The following is an 18,276-nucleotide window of genomic DNA, read 5'->3' on the forward strand; positions in this document are numbered from 1 at the left end:
ATCCTGAAACTCCAGTGAGCCAATCAAAATGCCCAGTCAGCAAAGGAGATTGCCTATGGTTGCCCTCGACTGCCTGTAACTAAATAGCGACCCCACTCCACTGCACTACGAGTTAAAAAGAACCATGCCGACCAAATTTTACTCTCGGAAAAATTTTCAATATGCTAAAAAAATTTCCACGACCTTGCTGAGGCTGTGAGTATTCGGGAACTTCCCTCGAGCATGAAGGAGAGTTCCAGCGTCCTCACAGGACCTTCTAGGTCCTCGTGTCAACCATGCTGCGAATTTGAGTCGAGGGCAAACTCTTCGAAAACTTGCAGATTAGGTCGCCCAAGTGGGACAGGCCCGTTAACCTACAGAAGCATGATAGTAAGATGAGGAGGTCTGCAAAATTAGAACCTTTTAAATCATATTATAAAAACTGTTATAATAGTCATCTTTATCAGGAATGAATAAATGAATTAATTAATAATGAATTTACAATAGTGGTCTTTACTTGCGTATATCCTGCGGTTGCTAATATTTAGTACCTCACTAAGATGAACATTTGTAATATGATAACTTGATATGAGTCATGCGTTGTTTTTCAAAAGTCAAGGAAACTAATACAGCCAATGTATTTTTTATGTTTTATGGGCTGGTGACAAGTGTAATAAGATGTTCCCATCAACTGTGCTGTTTATGTAACTGGTTCTTTTATTCTTTGTGTGGTTACTAATTAACTTTTGAGTCAGTTTGGATTTGGCCAACATCAGCTGATTACATTGTTGAGAAAATGGAAATAAGATACACATTAGTAATGTGTTCCTGCATTTTTATTATTTAGCTGGCTATTTTCATATTAAAACACAACTACACAGAAAACAAAATGTGATGTTTTTATTATTCAGTAGAACAAATATAGGAGTTCCTTGGGTTACGAATGACTTGTGGAACTTTACACAAATTCTCCCATGCATTATAAAGCATTTTCCAATTAATAATAATAACATTTAAATGTTTTGTGGTACAGGTACTCTGAAATGACCAAGAAATGTTTTTTAAAAAAAGTTTAAATGTTTCTTCCCACATTGTAACGGCATGCAGGATTGTAGTTTAATTGACTTTTATGCATTGTCCCTAGTGTGTAGGATAGAATTACTGTAGTGTATGTGTGATCGTTGGTCGGCGTGCACTCGGTGGCCCAAAGGGTCTGTTTCCATGCTGCATCTCTGAATTAACCTAAACTAAAATGGTTCATAAAACACTATTCAAATGTGTAATTCTCCAAAGTATTCAAAACACTTCTATTAGTAGTAAGGTCAGTAGAAGAAACAGAGCAACATCAATGTACGGTATCTCTAAAAGTGAATTAAACTAAGATTTGCTCCATCCACCTAGCGGTCATTCCGTGAAACAACAAATTCGGTCTACAACAGATTTGGTCTGCTATAACCGAAATCTGTTATAAAGAGGTCTATAATACTGAGGGTTTACTGTACATAGTTTTGAAATTGCATTTAACTGTTTATTTTTGTCATTTTTAGGCTTGAGCCTTAAAACTTGGTTTATTTAATAAATCCCATTTTTTTTTTCCTTCCGAGATTATGTTTCATTGCTGGAAAAAAATTACATTGGATAAAATTATGTATTTTGGATAAGAATATATAATTTCAGTCATCCTATTATTTTATTAGAAAAAAAACGCTAAATGCTTTTTTGTTGCATAGATGGACAACAAAACAACAGGAAAATTAGAAGGTTCAAACACTGGATTACGCATTTCCTATAACTTTCAGAGCCCTGCTCCAGCTGTACTTTGTTCAGTTCATCAGCTGGAATTTAAAACTAGCCTTTTGGAAGTGGTTGAGGAGCTTCATATTTGTCGTGTAAGTAGAGCATTTTAGTGCACAATAATGCAAACTTTTTATATTTCAAGTTTTTGTCTCATTCTTAATATATGAAAGTGAAAACTTTATGGATTTATTTATTTGCATTACTCCAGTGCTGACATGTAAGGAATATTATCTTTCTGATGAGACATTAAACTGAAGTCCCTCTGACCTCTTGGTAGACATAAAAGATGATTTGGGAACAATTCAAAGAAGCAGAGGATTTTTGGCTGGTCTCCTGTCCAAGCCATCCCTCAATCAACATCACTAATTATTTGACTATTTAACTCCTGACTTTTTGTGAGATTTTGCTGTATGGAAATTAGGAGAGACATTTATTTTATACTACAGCAGTTCACATATACTTTACTGGCTTCAAAATCCTTCAAAAATACTTTAAAGTCTGTTAAATCTTTGGAATGTCTTGGGGTGATAATGCTTGCTATTTTCCTACCAAGTTAGAAAATTTGAGCTCACTCCATTACTTCAACATCAGTTTGGATAAATGGTTATGGGTCTCGTGGCCATACAGTTTTCATCTAGATGAGCAAAAAGATTGGCATGTGCTTGGTGAGCATAAGGACCCGTTTCTGCTGTGCGGTAAAAGTCTACGACTCCATGGATATTGTGATGTCTAATGCAATACCAGAATTGATCTGTATTTTGGAGCTGCCATTTTGTTGAAGGAGAGCAGGACATGTTCTTAATGTCCCTTAGAATATTTAGCTTTTAACATACACTGCCAGGCAGGTTAATTTACCATTTTCTGACTGCAATAATGAGTTGCAAAGCGAAGTTGGGCAGAATTGTTGGTAACAAAGCATCCCTCCCCGATTAGTCCAATGCATTCAGTGTTAATTTTGAATAGAAACTCAATGGAATGACATCACCCGCCCCAACAGCCTTGAGTGCACCTGTACCCTGCGGTCACCTATGCAGATGTCAGATTAACTTGAGATTGTTGAGATTGTATCCTCGGAAAGCAACTAGCCTGGAGTCCCCGGCCATCTCCTCCGAACCTACACGGACCAGCTTGAAGGAGTATTTGCAGATGCATCTAACCTCTCCTTACTCCAATGTGAAGTCCCACATGCTTTAAGAAGAGCACTATCATCCTGGTATCAAAGAAAAATAATGTCCCTTAATGTAAGAGACATCTTCTTCTTGCGTTTGGCATGCACAGCCTAAGTTGTAAGTCAACTTGTTCTATTTGACAATAGGCAATAGACAATAGGTGCAGGAGTAGGCCATTCGGCCCTTCAAGCCAGCACCGCCATTCAATATGATCATGGCTGATCATCCCCAATCAGTATCCCGTTTCTGCCTTCTCCCCATATCCCCCGACTCCGCCATTTTTAAGAGCCCTATCTAGCTCTCTCTTGAAAGCATCCAGAGAACCTGCCTCCGCCGCCCTCTCAGGCAGAGAATTCCACATCTTGTTTGATTACATTAGTTCCACATCTTGTTTGATTGCATTAGTCGAAACAGGGTGGACCACGTGAAGGTTGCAATCTCCCACCAGTAAAGAGACATGGTGTACATCAACTCCAGACTCCCAGACAGCCTTGATCCATTGCAATTTGCCAACTACCACAGCAAGTTTATGGCAGACACCATCTCCCTGGTTCTGTACCCATTCCTGGAACAGCAGGATAACGAGGAGGCCTACTTCAGACTCCTATTTATTGACAATAGCTCCACCTTGAATATCATAATTTCAATTAAACTCGTATCCAAACTCCTGGACTTAGGATCGGCATCCCCTCTGCAACTGGATCCTCGTCTTTCTGACCCACAGACAGCAGTCGAGCAGAATAAACAAAGGTTTGAAAGCAAGTACTACGAGATTCATGAGCCGCTTTCTTCTTGCTGTTATCAGACTCTTGAACAGATCTCTCACATGTTTTCGAACAGACCTCTCACATGCTTTCAAACAGATCTCTCGAGGATGAATTCCTGATCTTCCAGCCAACCATGTTGCAACCTTTGTTGTTTTTATCTGCACTGTAAAAATTAATATTCATCAATATGTTTCTGTTGTTCTCCTGCCTTGACGTACTTGTGTATGGTATGATTTGCCTGGAGAGCAAGCAAGAAAGATTTTTTATTGTTTCTCGGTAGATATGACGATAGTAGACCAATACCAATACTAGGATCACCAAATGGCATGTATTAGTCAAATGAATTAACTGTTACAAACTACCCCAATCAAGGATCTTGCCAGGTCTTGCTGAAAGCTGGTATCGTGAGTTGAACATTGCAAAATCATTGAGTGATTTAAAGAGAAAGAAGGTATTTATGGTACAAGTTGAGGTGTTTGAGCTAAAGTCACAACCCTAAGATACTGTTTCTGTGTTTGCAGAGGGCTGCATGGTTTGCTGTCTTGAATCTTGTTTTTTTTTGCTTATGTTTGGAAACACTCCAGCCACTGGAAAGATTCTTTATATTTCTGAATAATGTCAGTTGTTGAATGCCATCTTGAAGTATAGGTTTCTGGCGTCTTCTATTATTTAGTTCTGCCATCTATGCAAGTAGGTATCATTTGATCTCATCAGATAGTAGAGCTTTCAAAGTATTTGACTGGAAAATATTACTTTCCACTTGGCAACGCACAGAACCTCCAGAGTACACATGTGAATGTAAATCTCCTGAAGTGTTGTTCATCGTCACAGTGCTAATGCTCTGTTGCTAAAGGATAGGAATGTTCAATGTATCATTCGGCTGCTATGAAGTCTAACTGCTTCCAAAAGATCAAGGTTTGGTGGTTGTTTTGATGAGGGAACTTTCCAGAAGTGCTTATCTGCTTCAAATACAGGATGAAGATAATTAGCAAAATAGTCATGGAGGAAATAAACAAAATTTATTGTATGCTGTTAAATGGGAGTGGAGCTAGATTTGATTGTAACTTTCAATATGGAATTGGATAGGTACTGAAATAAGAATAGAAAAAGTGTGTCACTATGACTGAAATTGCAATGGGACAGGGGATAATTTAGTTTTAGTTTTTTTTAGTTTTAGAGATACAACACAGAAACAGGCCCTTCGGCCCACCGAGTCCTCTCCGACCAACGATCCCAGAATATTAATACTGTCCTAGACAAGGGACATTTTTTTACTTTTATTCCAAGCCAATTAACCTACAAACCTATAGGTCATTGGAGTGTGGGAGGAAACTGAAGTTCTCGAAGAAAACCCACGCAGGTCACGAGGGGCACAAACTCCGTACAGACAAGCACCGGTAGCCATGATCGAACCCGGGTCTCTGGCGCTGTAAGGCAGCAACTCTACCGCTGTGCCACCGTGCCACCAGACAATTGGATAGTGCTTTCAATGAGCTAGAGATGGGAACAGTTATGAATTATTTTATAATTCGGTCAATAGATCCCAATGTTATAACACTATGATGGCAGCACACGTCAGCTATACCCTATCATTGAAAACATACTATCAAGAGTGTGGACTTAAAATACTGTTGGTAAACTGTTTTTGGCACAGTTCAGGGTGTTCATAAAAGACTTGACCACTGGTTCAAAGTCACAACCTTCTTTAAAATATACGGTAATGGGTATAAGGAGCTCCTTCCTGTCAATGATAGCTTTACATCACCTTGTGATCCTTGTTCTGGTAAGAATTGTTTTATTTTTATTTATTTATTGTATCTTTTTTGACATAGACACAAAAGAGTCTTTACATAATATTCATCATAAACTTGGTTTCTTTGAATCATAATATCAATTATTTTCTCTTGTTTGTGCCATTTTTAGAGGTGCGATAATTTATTCCCTAAAGTTAAATAGAATTTTTATAGGTTGTCAGTGGGTGGTTTATTTACCATAGACCAAAGGTTCTCTCTGGCCCTGTTTCTTATGCACTACTAGTTTTAACAGATAGGCTGAATTCAGCAATTAATCTATGCCTCGCCTACATATCGAGCATAGGTTGATGCACAAACAAGAAATAGGCTCTGTCTTCAAAATGTCAAAAAGTGGTAACAGTATTTGAATTACTTTATTTCGGATCTTGATAAAAACAAATAGGTGTTGCAAAACCCCAATCAATTGCATGTAGGACAGTTTGGCTTCTACAAGTAATTTCTTGTTCAACCTGACATAGGGAGAATTCTTTGGATACCAAATTTAATGAGGTACAGACTTTTTATGTTACCTGGCTTCCAGCTGGCACCTTGTGCACTGTTATCAGAATGTTCCGTGAAACTTTATTTTTGCTGAATAACATCAAGGAAGTTTTATTTGGACTTGAATGGTTGACCTTAGAAACTATGGAGTGGAAATTGTTCATCATGAGTTAAAGATCAGTTATAATATTATACGTAAAAGGTACCTACATAAATTAAAGTCGTTTTATGGGATTATGTCAACTTTTTTCACCCGTAAAATGTGGAAAAAGCATCTTAAAGGGATGCTATTATCAATATGATTTATTTTTTTTGTAAGACGATCATGTTTTTACAACTGATGTTGTGTTGCCAGAAATCTTCTTAAGCTTACCCTTTGTTTCACCTTTTTTGCTGGGGCATTCTGAGATATCCCAATCAGTGTATCAAAACAGAGGAGGCTGTGAAGTATGAAAAATATTTGGCTCAGAGTCATGAGAAAGGGAAGATTGCAATTTTGTAGGAGGTAGATTATGAGCAAGTAGAAAAGAGCAAAGTAACCTAACAGCAGTGAAACTTTCTTGACCTAAGCTAGTTTGGCCCTAAATATGTTCAGGGTCAAGAAGCAGAAGTCCCTCCAATCAAAACATTCTGCTTAGGAAATAACTTTTTGTAACAAATAAAAACGAGGAAACTGGTGTGGCATAATAAACAATCCATTGTCACTCTGGTCTATATTAGCGTGAAGCGCCTAAATTCTTTCATGAACTTATGCATTTATTAATTTTCTGCTTGCTGACAATTTACATTTTTCAGCCATATTTGATCACTCTGTATGGTGAGGAACATTTTAATGCATGAAGCATTGCAATTAAAGGGAGCAGTTTAAAAAATTCCACTTGCAGTAAAAAACAAACTGCTGGAACTCAGCGATCTGGCAACATCTGTAGAGGAAAATGGACAGGCAATGTTTCAGGTCGGGATCCTTCTTCTGGACTTCCGGAAGAATAGTCTTGACCCGAAATGTTGTCTGCCCATTTCCCTCCACAGTTCCTCCAGAAGTTGTATTTTATCACAAGATTCCAGCATCTGCAATTTGTTGCGTCTCCATTTGTAGTATTGTTCCAGAGTTTAGGACTTAAATTGTTGACGACATTATCAGGTTTGGAGCAAGGAAAATGGAGAAATTCAAGAGACCAGAACTGGATAAGAAAAATATTCATGGAGAGATAGTAGAATGGAAGAGTCGTGTACAGAGATATTCAAATCCCAAAAAATGTAAGGCATTGGTAGATTGGAAGCTGAGGCTCTATAAGGCACTGGTCAGGTTGCATTTGGATTATTGTGAGCAATTTTGGGCCATATTTGAGGAAGGATGTGCTGGCTCTGGATAGGGTCCAGAGGAGGTTTACAAGAATTATCCCAGGATTGAGTGGGTCAACACTTACTGAGCATTTGATGGCATTGGGCCTTTACTCGCTGGAGTTTAGAAGGATGAGGGGGACCTCATAAACTTACCGAATAGTGAAAGGCCTGGATAGAGTGGATGTGGAGAAGATGTTTCCACTAGTGGGAGAGTCTTCAGAAGATATCTATTATTTTTCAAATAGTACAGTGGAGTCTCTTAACATCCATACAAATAAACAGATACAACCTTCTTCAAAGGCATTTTCCACATAAGGGATTGATGTCCAGCCAGTGATGCTGTTAGGTGAAAATGGCAACCATTGGACATATAGCAGGATTCTAGATAAAAGGCTGAATAATGTCTTGTGACCAGGTGATTGTGGCAAAAATATTGATCACTCTTCAGAAGATATCTATTATTTTTCAAATAGTACAGTGGAGTCTCTTAACATCCATACAAATACAATACAAATTTTTATTGTCATTTGAGCCCCAGTGAGACTCAAACGAAATTTTGTTTCCACAGCCATACAAACAAAAACAATGTCCTACAGACATACACACAATTAAGTTCACACAAACATCCATCACAGTGAACCCACTGTGATGGAAGGCAAAAGTCGTTTCTCTCCCCTGCTCTCCATGTCTCTCCCGATGTCCAAGCCCCAGGCGGGCGATGATAAGTCCCACGGCCATTTTAGGCCGTGCCGGGCGATTTACGGCCCCGCTCCCGGTCTAGAAGTCTCGAAGTTGGAGCCCCCGGCGGGCGCTGTAATGTCCCACGGCCATGAAGCCGTGCCGGGTGATGTACTTCCCCGCTCCGGGTCGTTCCAAACCCCGCGACACGGGCTGGAGAAGTCGCGTTGCGGGAGCTCCGGGAAGCGGTCTCTCTCTCCCCCCGGACCCGCGAGCTCCCGATGTCCCAGTCCACCGGACCTGCGGCTGCGTTGCTGGAGCCACCGAGCCCCAGGAGTCGAGTCGCAGCAGCGAGTCACCACCGCTCCCCACGTTCCGAGGCCGGCCAGCCCCACGATGGTGAGTAGTCCGCAGCTCCGCAGTCTCCCGAGCCCCCGGGTCGTTCAGGTTGGAGGCCGCTCCACGGTGCTAGGCCCCAACGACAACGGAGACCCGACAGGGAAAAGGTCGGGTCTCCCGGACAGGGAAGAGATTTTAAAACGGTTTCCCCCCCCCCCGCCCCCCACATATACACATTTAAAAACCAGTATTTAAAAAACACCAAACACTACATTTAACTAGACAAAAAATAAAAAAAGACAGACAGGCTGTAGGAGCCGCTGCAACGAGTCGCGCCGCCACCAGGAAATAAACAGATACAACCTTCTTCAAAGGCCGACACCTGCAAATGAGATGTCCTTTCTCAGAATTTGTACTGGTGTTGATCTGGATTTTAGGACAAATCATGCCACCTGATAGCTGGAGGTTTCCCTAAGGGGACCATTGCCAAACAATATTTTGTTCCTTCGATTTCTTGGAATTTTATTGTTGAACCCGGTGGCAGAGGAAGACTATGCTGCAGAGGAAGGGGGTTTGAATACATTTTGCATCTGGCCCTCAACATATTGCTAAAGATGGCTGGGATGGTTAAAATGAAGTTAAATGATTAACATTTTAATTTTAATAATATTAATTATTTGTTAATATTTTGATATGCTTTTATTAAATTTGTTTTTATTTACAATGTTTTAAACACGTCTGGGGTCAGAGTCTCAGGATATGCTGCTCGAGGCTGACTGTTCACTTGTAACTTGCTTTACCTTGCAGGATATCTGCCAACTATGGGGGGTGTTCAGATTTTTTGACCCTCCTCATCCGTAGAACGTAAGCGTTACTGAGACATGGTGTATGGCCACCATGTTCGGGCAGTGGCTAGGAGCTGGGCAATCTGCTGTTGTATGTTCAAGTCCCATATGTTCCATAAAGAAGATTGGCTAGTTTAATGATAAAACATATATTTGTGAAGTTAGAACAAATTTGTAGAAGAAATGTAAGGTCACTGTTGACTTTTCATTATAAAACTTCAGCAACGAGATATATGACCTTTGATGCATATTTTTAAATTCTGTACTTGAAATATTTAAGTGCTTTATCTTGTGTGTTATGGTAGCAGTGCTCTCTAATGGCATTGTATAAATGACACTGCACAAGATTTGTACTCCTACCTCTAAATTTAAAAAAAATCAGGTGCATGAGGTAATTTGCTTTCTTTTTCCACCTTGGTGCTCTGGAGGAGGAATAATTACAGTTTTGTATGATGTAGCTTTCAGTAAAAAATATTTTCTTTATAGTACAAATGTTATAAACCTTATTTTATCATCACAATAAAAAGCTGTGTATCCTATAAAATATAGTTACAGTCTGTTCAGATTGAATTGTTTTGCCAAATCATGCAGCAGACCAGACTACTGTTGAATAATTAAAGTTTGAGTTTTACTAAGTTTTTTTGGGACTGATTTATGCATGTTTTAGGCTGCAGAAAGTCGGTATGAAGAACAAATCAGTGAACTTGTGGTGGAGAAGCAAGAACTAGAATGGCAAAAGGTATTGTATTGGCACATAAAAAATATGGTATAGTTAGAAATCATTTAAAATGCATATTTTTCATAAATGGAGGAAGGTTTCTTAAATTGATGCATTTAATGAAGCACCAAAAAGGATTTGTGATGGTTTTGTTTTGGAGATTATCCTTATCATGTAAAGCAAATCGATGATGTTTCTTACTTATTTGATTGTTCTTTTTAATCCAATTTCCTTTTGTTTGCCTCCTCAAAACCTGTATGTACGCTATTATTTGTTGGGAAGTTACAGCACATTGGACACAACTAGTGACTTTATTTGGTGTGGTGCTACACTGATCTAAGATAGAAAATGTACATGTTAGTGACAATTTTGATTTTGAGTAATCTCTCAGCTGCAGACTTTACGACCCCATGACTATTGTGACTTTTGGTAATCTGGTGCTCAGTCATTCTTTCATGTTCTAGATTGATCAGAAGAGTAGCACCTTATATTTTTGCATTTATTTATTCGTAAACTATCTTTGTATCAAATACTCTATTCTGCATACAATATTAAGATACAACTAACCAGATTAGATTGAGAACAGATTATTGTACTGGTGTGATATCCACAACCAATGTGGATTAACTGCCAGAACTGTCTGTCATGTTAAAGTACTTGATACTCGTGCAGTGAACAATATCAGTTGTTGGCTTGATCACTATGTACAGAAAAGAAAACATACCATGTGCAAACAAATTATTCATGCTGTATCCTAATATGTCTTGTTTGAAAACATCTCTGAAGGCATCCAGATTTATTGGCTGCCTTTGCGTGCCTCTCCTCCCTCAGCTTCAGTAAGGTTTTCTTTCTTTCTCCTCTGTTAACAGCATATCTCTCTCCCTTCCCTTCCTGCTTGTGCACGTTTTGTTGTCTTGGAGACCCAGAAAATTCTTTGGCTGGGTGGCTGAAGATCATGAAACACTTGGTAGGGGGTGTACCTGGAGTTTAATATGTTTGAGATCGATGTGGTGCGGCAAGCTGTCTGAGATAGGTATTGGGACTCGTTGGATTCGAGCCGAGGAACATTATTAATTTTGGTTTGTGTGTTGCTAATAATGTCGCAGTCATGGTTACTGCATGTTAGAGTTTGTTTCTGTTGAAATGTTATTGATTAGAAAATTGACATGGAGAGAAAGAGGTTTGAGCTGTATGATTGGTGAATAACAAATGTGAAATAAGCCACTGAAGAATTTGAATACAGGCAGTAAAATACAGAGGTCACAATGTGTTGACAATAATGACAGAATTAGATATTAAACGACTGCACATACATTCAATTTGTTAACTTTGGAGAACAGGTTAATATTTCAATATATTTTGAACAAAATGTAAAATTTGTTCACTAAATAGAAATCATTTATTCCACATATAAAATGTGAGAAATGCTTTTTTCTGATTCTATTGCTGTATCCTGGAGAAATGTGTAGGTAGAAAGAACATTAATGATGGACAGTGTACTTTAAGATATTTTGGAATGTATTTGGCAAGACTCATGACAAACAATTCCACTAAGTGACAAGCAGGGACATAATCCAACGTAGATTGTAGTTTTGTATATTTTACATGAGCATTTATTAAGATAATGCGTATATTCAGCCATTTAATGAAGAAGATTTTAACCATCTGCTTTTTGGATTCTCCCTTTTTTTTCTGCCCTTACCTGCTTTTATGCAGATGACTGAACCCTGAAAATGAACTTTCCCTGTAGTCTTTACATTAAAAAATCACATCTAACCATTCTGCAAATTGTGATACTGATCTTGTTTGCTTCTAAGGTGTATAGAATTATTTAGGTGTTGCAAATGCATTCAAATAATTATATGAAAAATCTAAGCTTGGCTTTAAACTGTATTTCAATTGAAATGCAATAAACATTTTACTGTTCTAATTTCTAATTTTTTTTTGGACAAAAATTCAGATTTATTGATTTAAAAAGTTGTGTTCAAATATTGTAATCGATTTTGGGTGTTTTTTAAATTAATTGATAGTATAGTTTGGTTCACCGATGTTTATTTGTAATACAGGAATCATTACAGCATCAATACAATGCACTATCCAGTCAGCATGAAGAAACCATAATTTCTCTGAAAAAACAGGTATATTTATTTTGCGATCATTTAAGGAAAACATTTTTGACAGTGAAACAGTTTGCGATATAATATTAACTTCTTATGATGCGTAAATTCTAATGGTGCAGGAGCTTTCTAATTTAATTTAGCACATATTGTTGGCTAATAGGAGTTTAATTTGTATTGTTATTATATTGTTGTAATGTGTTGTAACTTCTTTAAGCCAACTCTTCCATTGTTTACCTTTGATAAATATAAGGCCATACCAAAGACAATTAATTATTGCTGCTTTCAACATAAATGCGTTATTATAGATTTAAATCCACAATAACGTGCCTTGATTAAAAGTGTTTTAAAATTGTATAAATTCCTGTAGTTATACCAGTTGTTTTCATATTTAAAGGATCTAATCAATACTGCATTTTTTATTTTATGCTCTCGGTCTTAGGACATTGTAGGGGTTTGTGTGCTATCCAACACTGTTTAAATCTAGTATTTTGCCATTTATACATTAGTTTAGCTAAAATAATGATAGACGTACTTATTCGATGTGTGGATCTTACACAGTATGGTGTTAAGAATTATTTGCGGTAAAATATGTCAGCAATCATCTTGCTTCATTTGCACCGAAGAAAGCAAAAATTCCTTATTTTAAATATGTGGAGTTGAAGCTATTCTGTTACAAGTGGCCTCAGACTGGAGAGTAAATTGCTGTCAAGTGGAAAGATGTTATGACATAGGCTTATTTTTTTTTTTTTTATATTAACTGCCGATGTTCCTTACAGTTTCAGACACAGGTAAATGCCGCAGAAGAGGAAAAGGTAATGCTTATTTTGAATACTAAAAACAACACAAGTATATTGTGTTTTTGATTTATAAAACTTGTTTGGTAATTTTTTGTTGCCTATATGACATCTGCCTGGAGGAGGTACAGTGCCCTCCATAATGTTTGGGACAAAGACCCATCATTTACTTATTTGCCTCTGTACACCACAATTTCTAAAGATGGCTGCAATACAGGCCTAGCAGAGCATCATCAGAGAATCCCAGCAACTGGTGATGTCCATGCATCGCAGACTTCAAGCAGTCATTGCATGCAAAGGATATGCAACAAAATACTAAACATGATTACTTTCATTTACATGACATTGCTGTGTCCCAAACATATGGTGCCCTGACATGGGGGGACTATGTATAAACACTGCTGTAATTTCTACATGGTGAAACCAAAATGTAAATGGCCTTTATTAAAATCTGACAATGTGCACTTTAACCACATGTGATTTTTTTTAAATTACAAATCTCAAATTGTGGAGTACAGAGGAAAATAAATAAATGATGGGTCTTTGTTGCAAACATTATGGAGGGCTCTGTATGTGTAGAGAAAGGGGAAAAAACTGCTAGAACTTTGAAATATAGAATACTTCGTTCCTGGAAGTCTGATATGCAGGAGAATTCAAGGAAAGCCTAACAGGTCAAGCCATATCTGCTGAGAGACCAAAAAAAATTGCATTAGAACTGGCCAGGCATTGAAATGCAAAGCAACAGGGAAAGGCTGGATGTCTGTAACAACAATGGAAAATGGTGGAAATGCCCACGTTAACAGGCAGCATCCAAAAAGGGAAAATGGACTGAAAGCCCTCAAGACTCTGTCTGTCTCTTATGTCTACCTCTGTGTGTATCTCTCTGCCTGAGTGTGTGTGTGTGTTTGTTTCTCTCTCTCACTCTGCCTTTATTATTTCATGCTGTGATCAGGTTATCACATTTCCATCAGGTTTTCCCTCCTTCTCTCTTCACTGTTCTGCCTCTATTTACATCTCCTCTGGACAGACCAGTTGACGTTAACAAGCCTGCAGCACCCTCTCCCTTCAGCAGAAATCTGTGTCATCCGTCTTCGTCTCCAGACATTCCCTTTGTTCTTTCCATCCCTCCCTCTTCTCTACATGTTTAAACAAGCTTGTTTTTGAAATGTTTCCAGTATAGAAGCAGGGTAATTGACCTGAAATATTAATTTAATCTCTCTATCCACAGAAACTGCCTGTTCTGCTGAACATTTCCAGTGATTTCTATCTTTTGGCTTTTGATTATTCTATATTTGTTATTTTGCTGTTGTAGCCATTATTTTGGTCTCATGTTTTTCCTAAATGATAATTTTGGTAATTAATTATCAGTATGTTGATCTTGAAGGGAGATCTACAAAATTGTTTGTGTCATTAATTTTATCAAAACAATTATCAAATTTAAACAAAAATAATGGAAATGGATTGTGGTTTTAATTTTTAATTTCAAAATCCCTTCATCCACTTCAACCTCAACAACAACCCACAAACACACAGTACTCCAATCCCAACCTGGTCATCTCACCTGTAGATCAAAGCATTGCCTTGATGGTCTGATAGACTGATCTCTACCTTGCAGAGGCCAGGTGGCAGCTCTCAGATGCCTCCTCATATGTTCTCCTGAACCATGGCCACACCAGAAACAAAACACCAGGCAACCACATTCTGCACTATCAGAGATTTCATCACAACAGGAGATCTCCCACCACAACCCACAATCTGATAGTGCCCCAACCCTGCCTTCCAGTTTATATCTCTTAACCAAATCCACAAACAGCATTGCCCTGCCAGGCCCATTTTTTCTGCTTGCTGTTGTCCCACTGAAGTTATCTCCTCATACCTGACACTATCCTGCCTCCCCGCGTCCAGTTCCCTTTCCACCTATATCCGGGACACCTTACAACCCCTCCACCATTTCAATCCTTTCATATGAGGCAAAACTTCACGCACCTCTTCCAACCTTGTCTGTCGCATTATGACGTGGCCTTCTCTACATTGCCGATCCAAATGCAGACTAAGCAACTGATTTACAGAGCACCGGCATTCTATTTGTAATAGTCATACCGACCTCCCATTTTCATGCCATTTCAATTCCTCTGCTACATCTGATACCCATTCCATCTACCAATGAATTATCCGCTAATGATTCCCATTATCACCTTGCTTATCAGATTCCAGTGCCAGCAACATTTGGTGTTCCTGCTTATCACTTTTTAGAACCTTCTCCCTCCCTTCCACTCACATGGCTCCATCTATTTCCATTTTTTCTCATCTTCTGATTTTTCTCCATCCATCATCTACCTGCCTCTGCCTCCCAACTCCATCCCTTCCCCTCCTTTCCTTGCTCTTTCTGCCCATTATCCTTCACCCCACTTCAGTCCATGTCAGCTCGCTCTTCAGTCTTGCCATTCCTCCTCCCCTCTTTATACATACTATCTCCCTTCTTCGCTCTCAGGCCTGATGCAGGGTTTCCTTAAAATGTTGACCATTCCTATTTCACCCATGGGGCTGATTGACCCACTGAGTTTTCACAGAGATTGTTTATTTTTGCAGATTCCAGCACCTGCGGCTCATTGTGTCGTGCTTTTAATGTGACTATTCACCAAAAAGGATACTTATACTCGATAATTCACGTAATTTATATTTATATCAGTACTAAAGAAGTACACAAAAATCTGCTTCTCTAATAATATTTATATAATTTTCTTTGTGTGCATGACAGTTATACAGCACATTAGAACAAAGAAATTGACTATTTGGATGAATTATGTTTAAATTATGTTTGGTTTTAAAATGTTAAATTAAAACATTTTTCATTTTGTTCAGTATATGCAAATCATTCTCTTTGCATGTGGGTTAGATTAATGTGATAATGTATATTGTCCTTTGTAGGGAAAATTCCAGCTTAGCTCAGAGGCAAAAGAAAGAGAAATCAATGGACTTAAGGAAGAATTAAAAGTGCTGCAGGTAACACATGAATTAATGCTCGACATTCTCAAAGTGATGCAACAAGTGAGATATTAAATAAGGATGAACACAGCAAAAGGCAGCACAGTGGCACACATGTTGGAGTTGCTGCCTCAAAGCTCCAGTGGCCAAGGTTCAAACCTAAATCTGGTGCTGTCTGTGCCGAGTTTGCAAAATCTCCCAGGCAACCATATGGGTTTCCGCTTTGTGCTCTGGTTTCCACCCACACCCCAAAGATATGTGGATCTCTTAATTGGTCACTCTAAATTGGATGGCAGTATCTGAAGAGGGGTGGCTTGGTGAAAGAGTTGATGTATTTGTGGGGGAAAGAGGAACAGAAAAAATTAGTGGGTGATTGGGAATACTTCGTGAGACAGCATGGAATGAAAGGGCCAAATGGTTTCCTTCTTTGTTGTAAGGAAATATAGACGTACGGAATTTAATCTGAAAAGCATTTTATAGCCTGTTAACTTCAAATTTAATTAGAATAATTCCTAAATTAAACTCGATGTTACACAGACAATGATTAGTTTATAAACTTTGTAATATCTTAAGGAAATTCTGTTGGACTCAAGATAAAATTGTTTTTAAACAATTTATTGTTGTGTTGCATATAATTTGTCATTAAGCAATGACAAATTAACACAAGTGATACACAATTGAAAATGAAACAACTAAACCAGAGGCTTGTAGTACTTTATAATTGTGCAAGTATTATAAAATTGTGCATTTGTTCATTTCGATTATATTATCCAATTATATGGAGTTTGTTAACAAAGGATTCCATGGTCGATAGTAATTATGCAATTGTTACACATTGCCACAAAAGCAACTGTAACTTTTTACTGTTTTAAATAAAATGAGCCTAGTCAGGAAAGTCTGCAACGTTTAAGGAAGCTAGTTTTTCAACCTTAGGTCACGTACATGCACAGACAGGTTCATATGCAATTTTATTTCCAATTATATTAAAAATTGAAATGGACAATACTTATAATTTCAGATTAACACAGACAGCTGATATTGCTCCATTAATAGAATTCACATTAACATGGACACAAATCATTTATTAACAGTAAATGTTATACAGTAGGACCAGATATTTTTACTTAGTTAATTTTTGTAGGAATGGATAAATTCTGAATAAAATAGAAGTTACTTCAAGCACAGTAAGTAGAGATAAAGTGCTTCTATGGATAGATTACCTGGTTAATTCGACAGCTGGCTCTCAACAAAGCTGTATCCAAAATGCAGGCAATGACTGGAACCTTTACAATAACTCTTGGACTAGATGCTACTGACCTCATAAGTGCTGGCAAATATCATACTGTCTTATCTATATAGGTCTCAATATCATTTAATGTAAAAAATTCCATTATCTCACTTAGAGAAGGCCAAGAGTTCTTTTTATTGCTCTACAATACCTATGTGTCATGTGCAGCAGAGCACAGCAAATCCTATACATCACCTATGCTATGTCACAGACTGAACAAGCCAAACAAATCCTTACAGCCTCAGCGTAAAAGGTCAGGCAAGAGGAGATATTTTGTTGGTTTTAAAAGCACATCCTACATTAACTGGATGATTAAAACAAGCAAAAGGTGACACAAATAACGAAGTACTTTGTTTAAACAGGAATTTTAATTAAATCAGAGAATGGAAAACAAAAAAATGGAATACTGAAGTTGTAAAAATAAACTGCTTTTTGCAATGATGCAGTAAGCAAAACATAGCTGTTCACTTGAGGATCAAGGTTCATCTCGCATTTTAAATTGAAATATTCTGTGCCACTTGCTTTACAGAATTGCCCGTCCCCAAAGGTTTCTTTAAATCAATTTGAGTGAGATAGCAGGAAGCCAGCATCTTTAATAAATCTTTCAACAAATACAACTCGGAATATATGAAGTGTAATAAATATAAATTAACCTTCATGCTTCAAATTGTCTCCTGAATTCGAGCATTTTATTATAATATATTTAGGTGTACGTTAAGTATTGTGTTGCAGTCATATTAACTATAGAAAAGGATAATAGTATTGAGAGATAAATATTTTTATGCCATATGTTTTTTCTTGGTGTTATGTGTGTCTTTCCTCGATGTTTTGCAGTACATTACAAAATATATATTAAATAGATTATGATGAATCACATTGTGCTTGTAGTTTTTGAAGTGATTTTGTGACAGCTTTTGAACATTTGCATTTCTTTGTTTTTCTTGGTTATTTTCAATCTACATAATTATTAACACTGTCTCTGTAGGTTTCCAAGTATAATCTGGAGAAGAAACTGAGTGAGCTGGTAAGGAACACTTTGCTGTCCAGTCATTGTCAGGACACATGGAGAGGTTGAGGAGTTGCAGGTAGAAAATATTAATGAGATAGGCCAACACTAATAGGTAAGAGGAAAGCAGTAGCTGCGACCTCAAACACTGCA

The 18,276-nt window shown here is 37.8% G+C and overlaps 1 protein-coding gene across 1 annotated transcript in view; it reads left to right on the top strand.

Moving 5' to 3' along the window:
- Positions 1 to 1,709: 1,709 nt before the first annotated feature.
- Positions 1,710 to 18,276, top strand: part of ccdc73 (coiled-coil domain containing 73) — a 62,084-nt gene continuing 45,517 nt past the window's right edge. Inside the window, exons 1-6 of the mRNA XM_033038542.1 lie at positions 1,710 to 1,868; positions 9,880 to 9,951; positions 11,997 to 12,068; positions 12,827 to 12,862; positions 15,773 to 15,847; positions 18,103 to 18,141. Coding sequence (XP_032894433.1) covers positions 1,710 to 1,868; positions 9,880 to 9,951; positions 11,997 to 12,068; positions 12,827 to 12,862; positions 15,773 to 15,847; positions 18,103 to 18,141 — 453 coding nt within the window. The remainder of the gene's footprint in view (positions 1,869 to 9,879; positions 9,952 to 11,996; positions 12,069 to 12,826; positions 12,863 to 15,772; positions 15,848 to 18,102; positions 18,142 to 18,276) is intronic.

The sequence above is a fragment of the Amblyraja radiata genome, chromosome 20 (genome assembly GCF_010909765.2).
Source record: "Amblyraja radiata isolate CabotCenter1 chromosome 20, sAmbRad1.1.pri, whole genome shotgun sequence".
In the NCBI taxonomy this organism is placed as follows: domain Eukaryota; kingdom Metazoa; phylum Chordata; class Chondrichthyes; order Rajiformes; family Rajidae; genus Amblyraja; species Amblyraja radiata.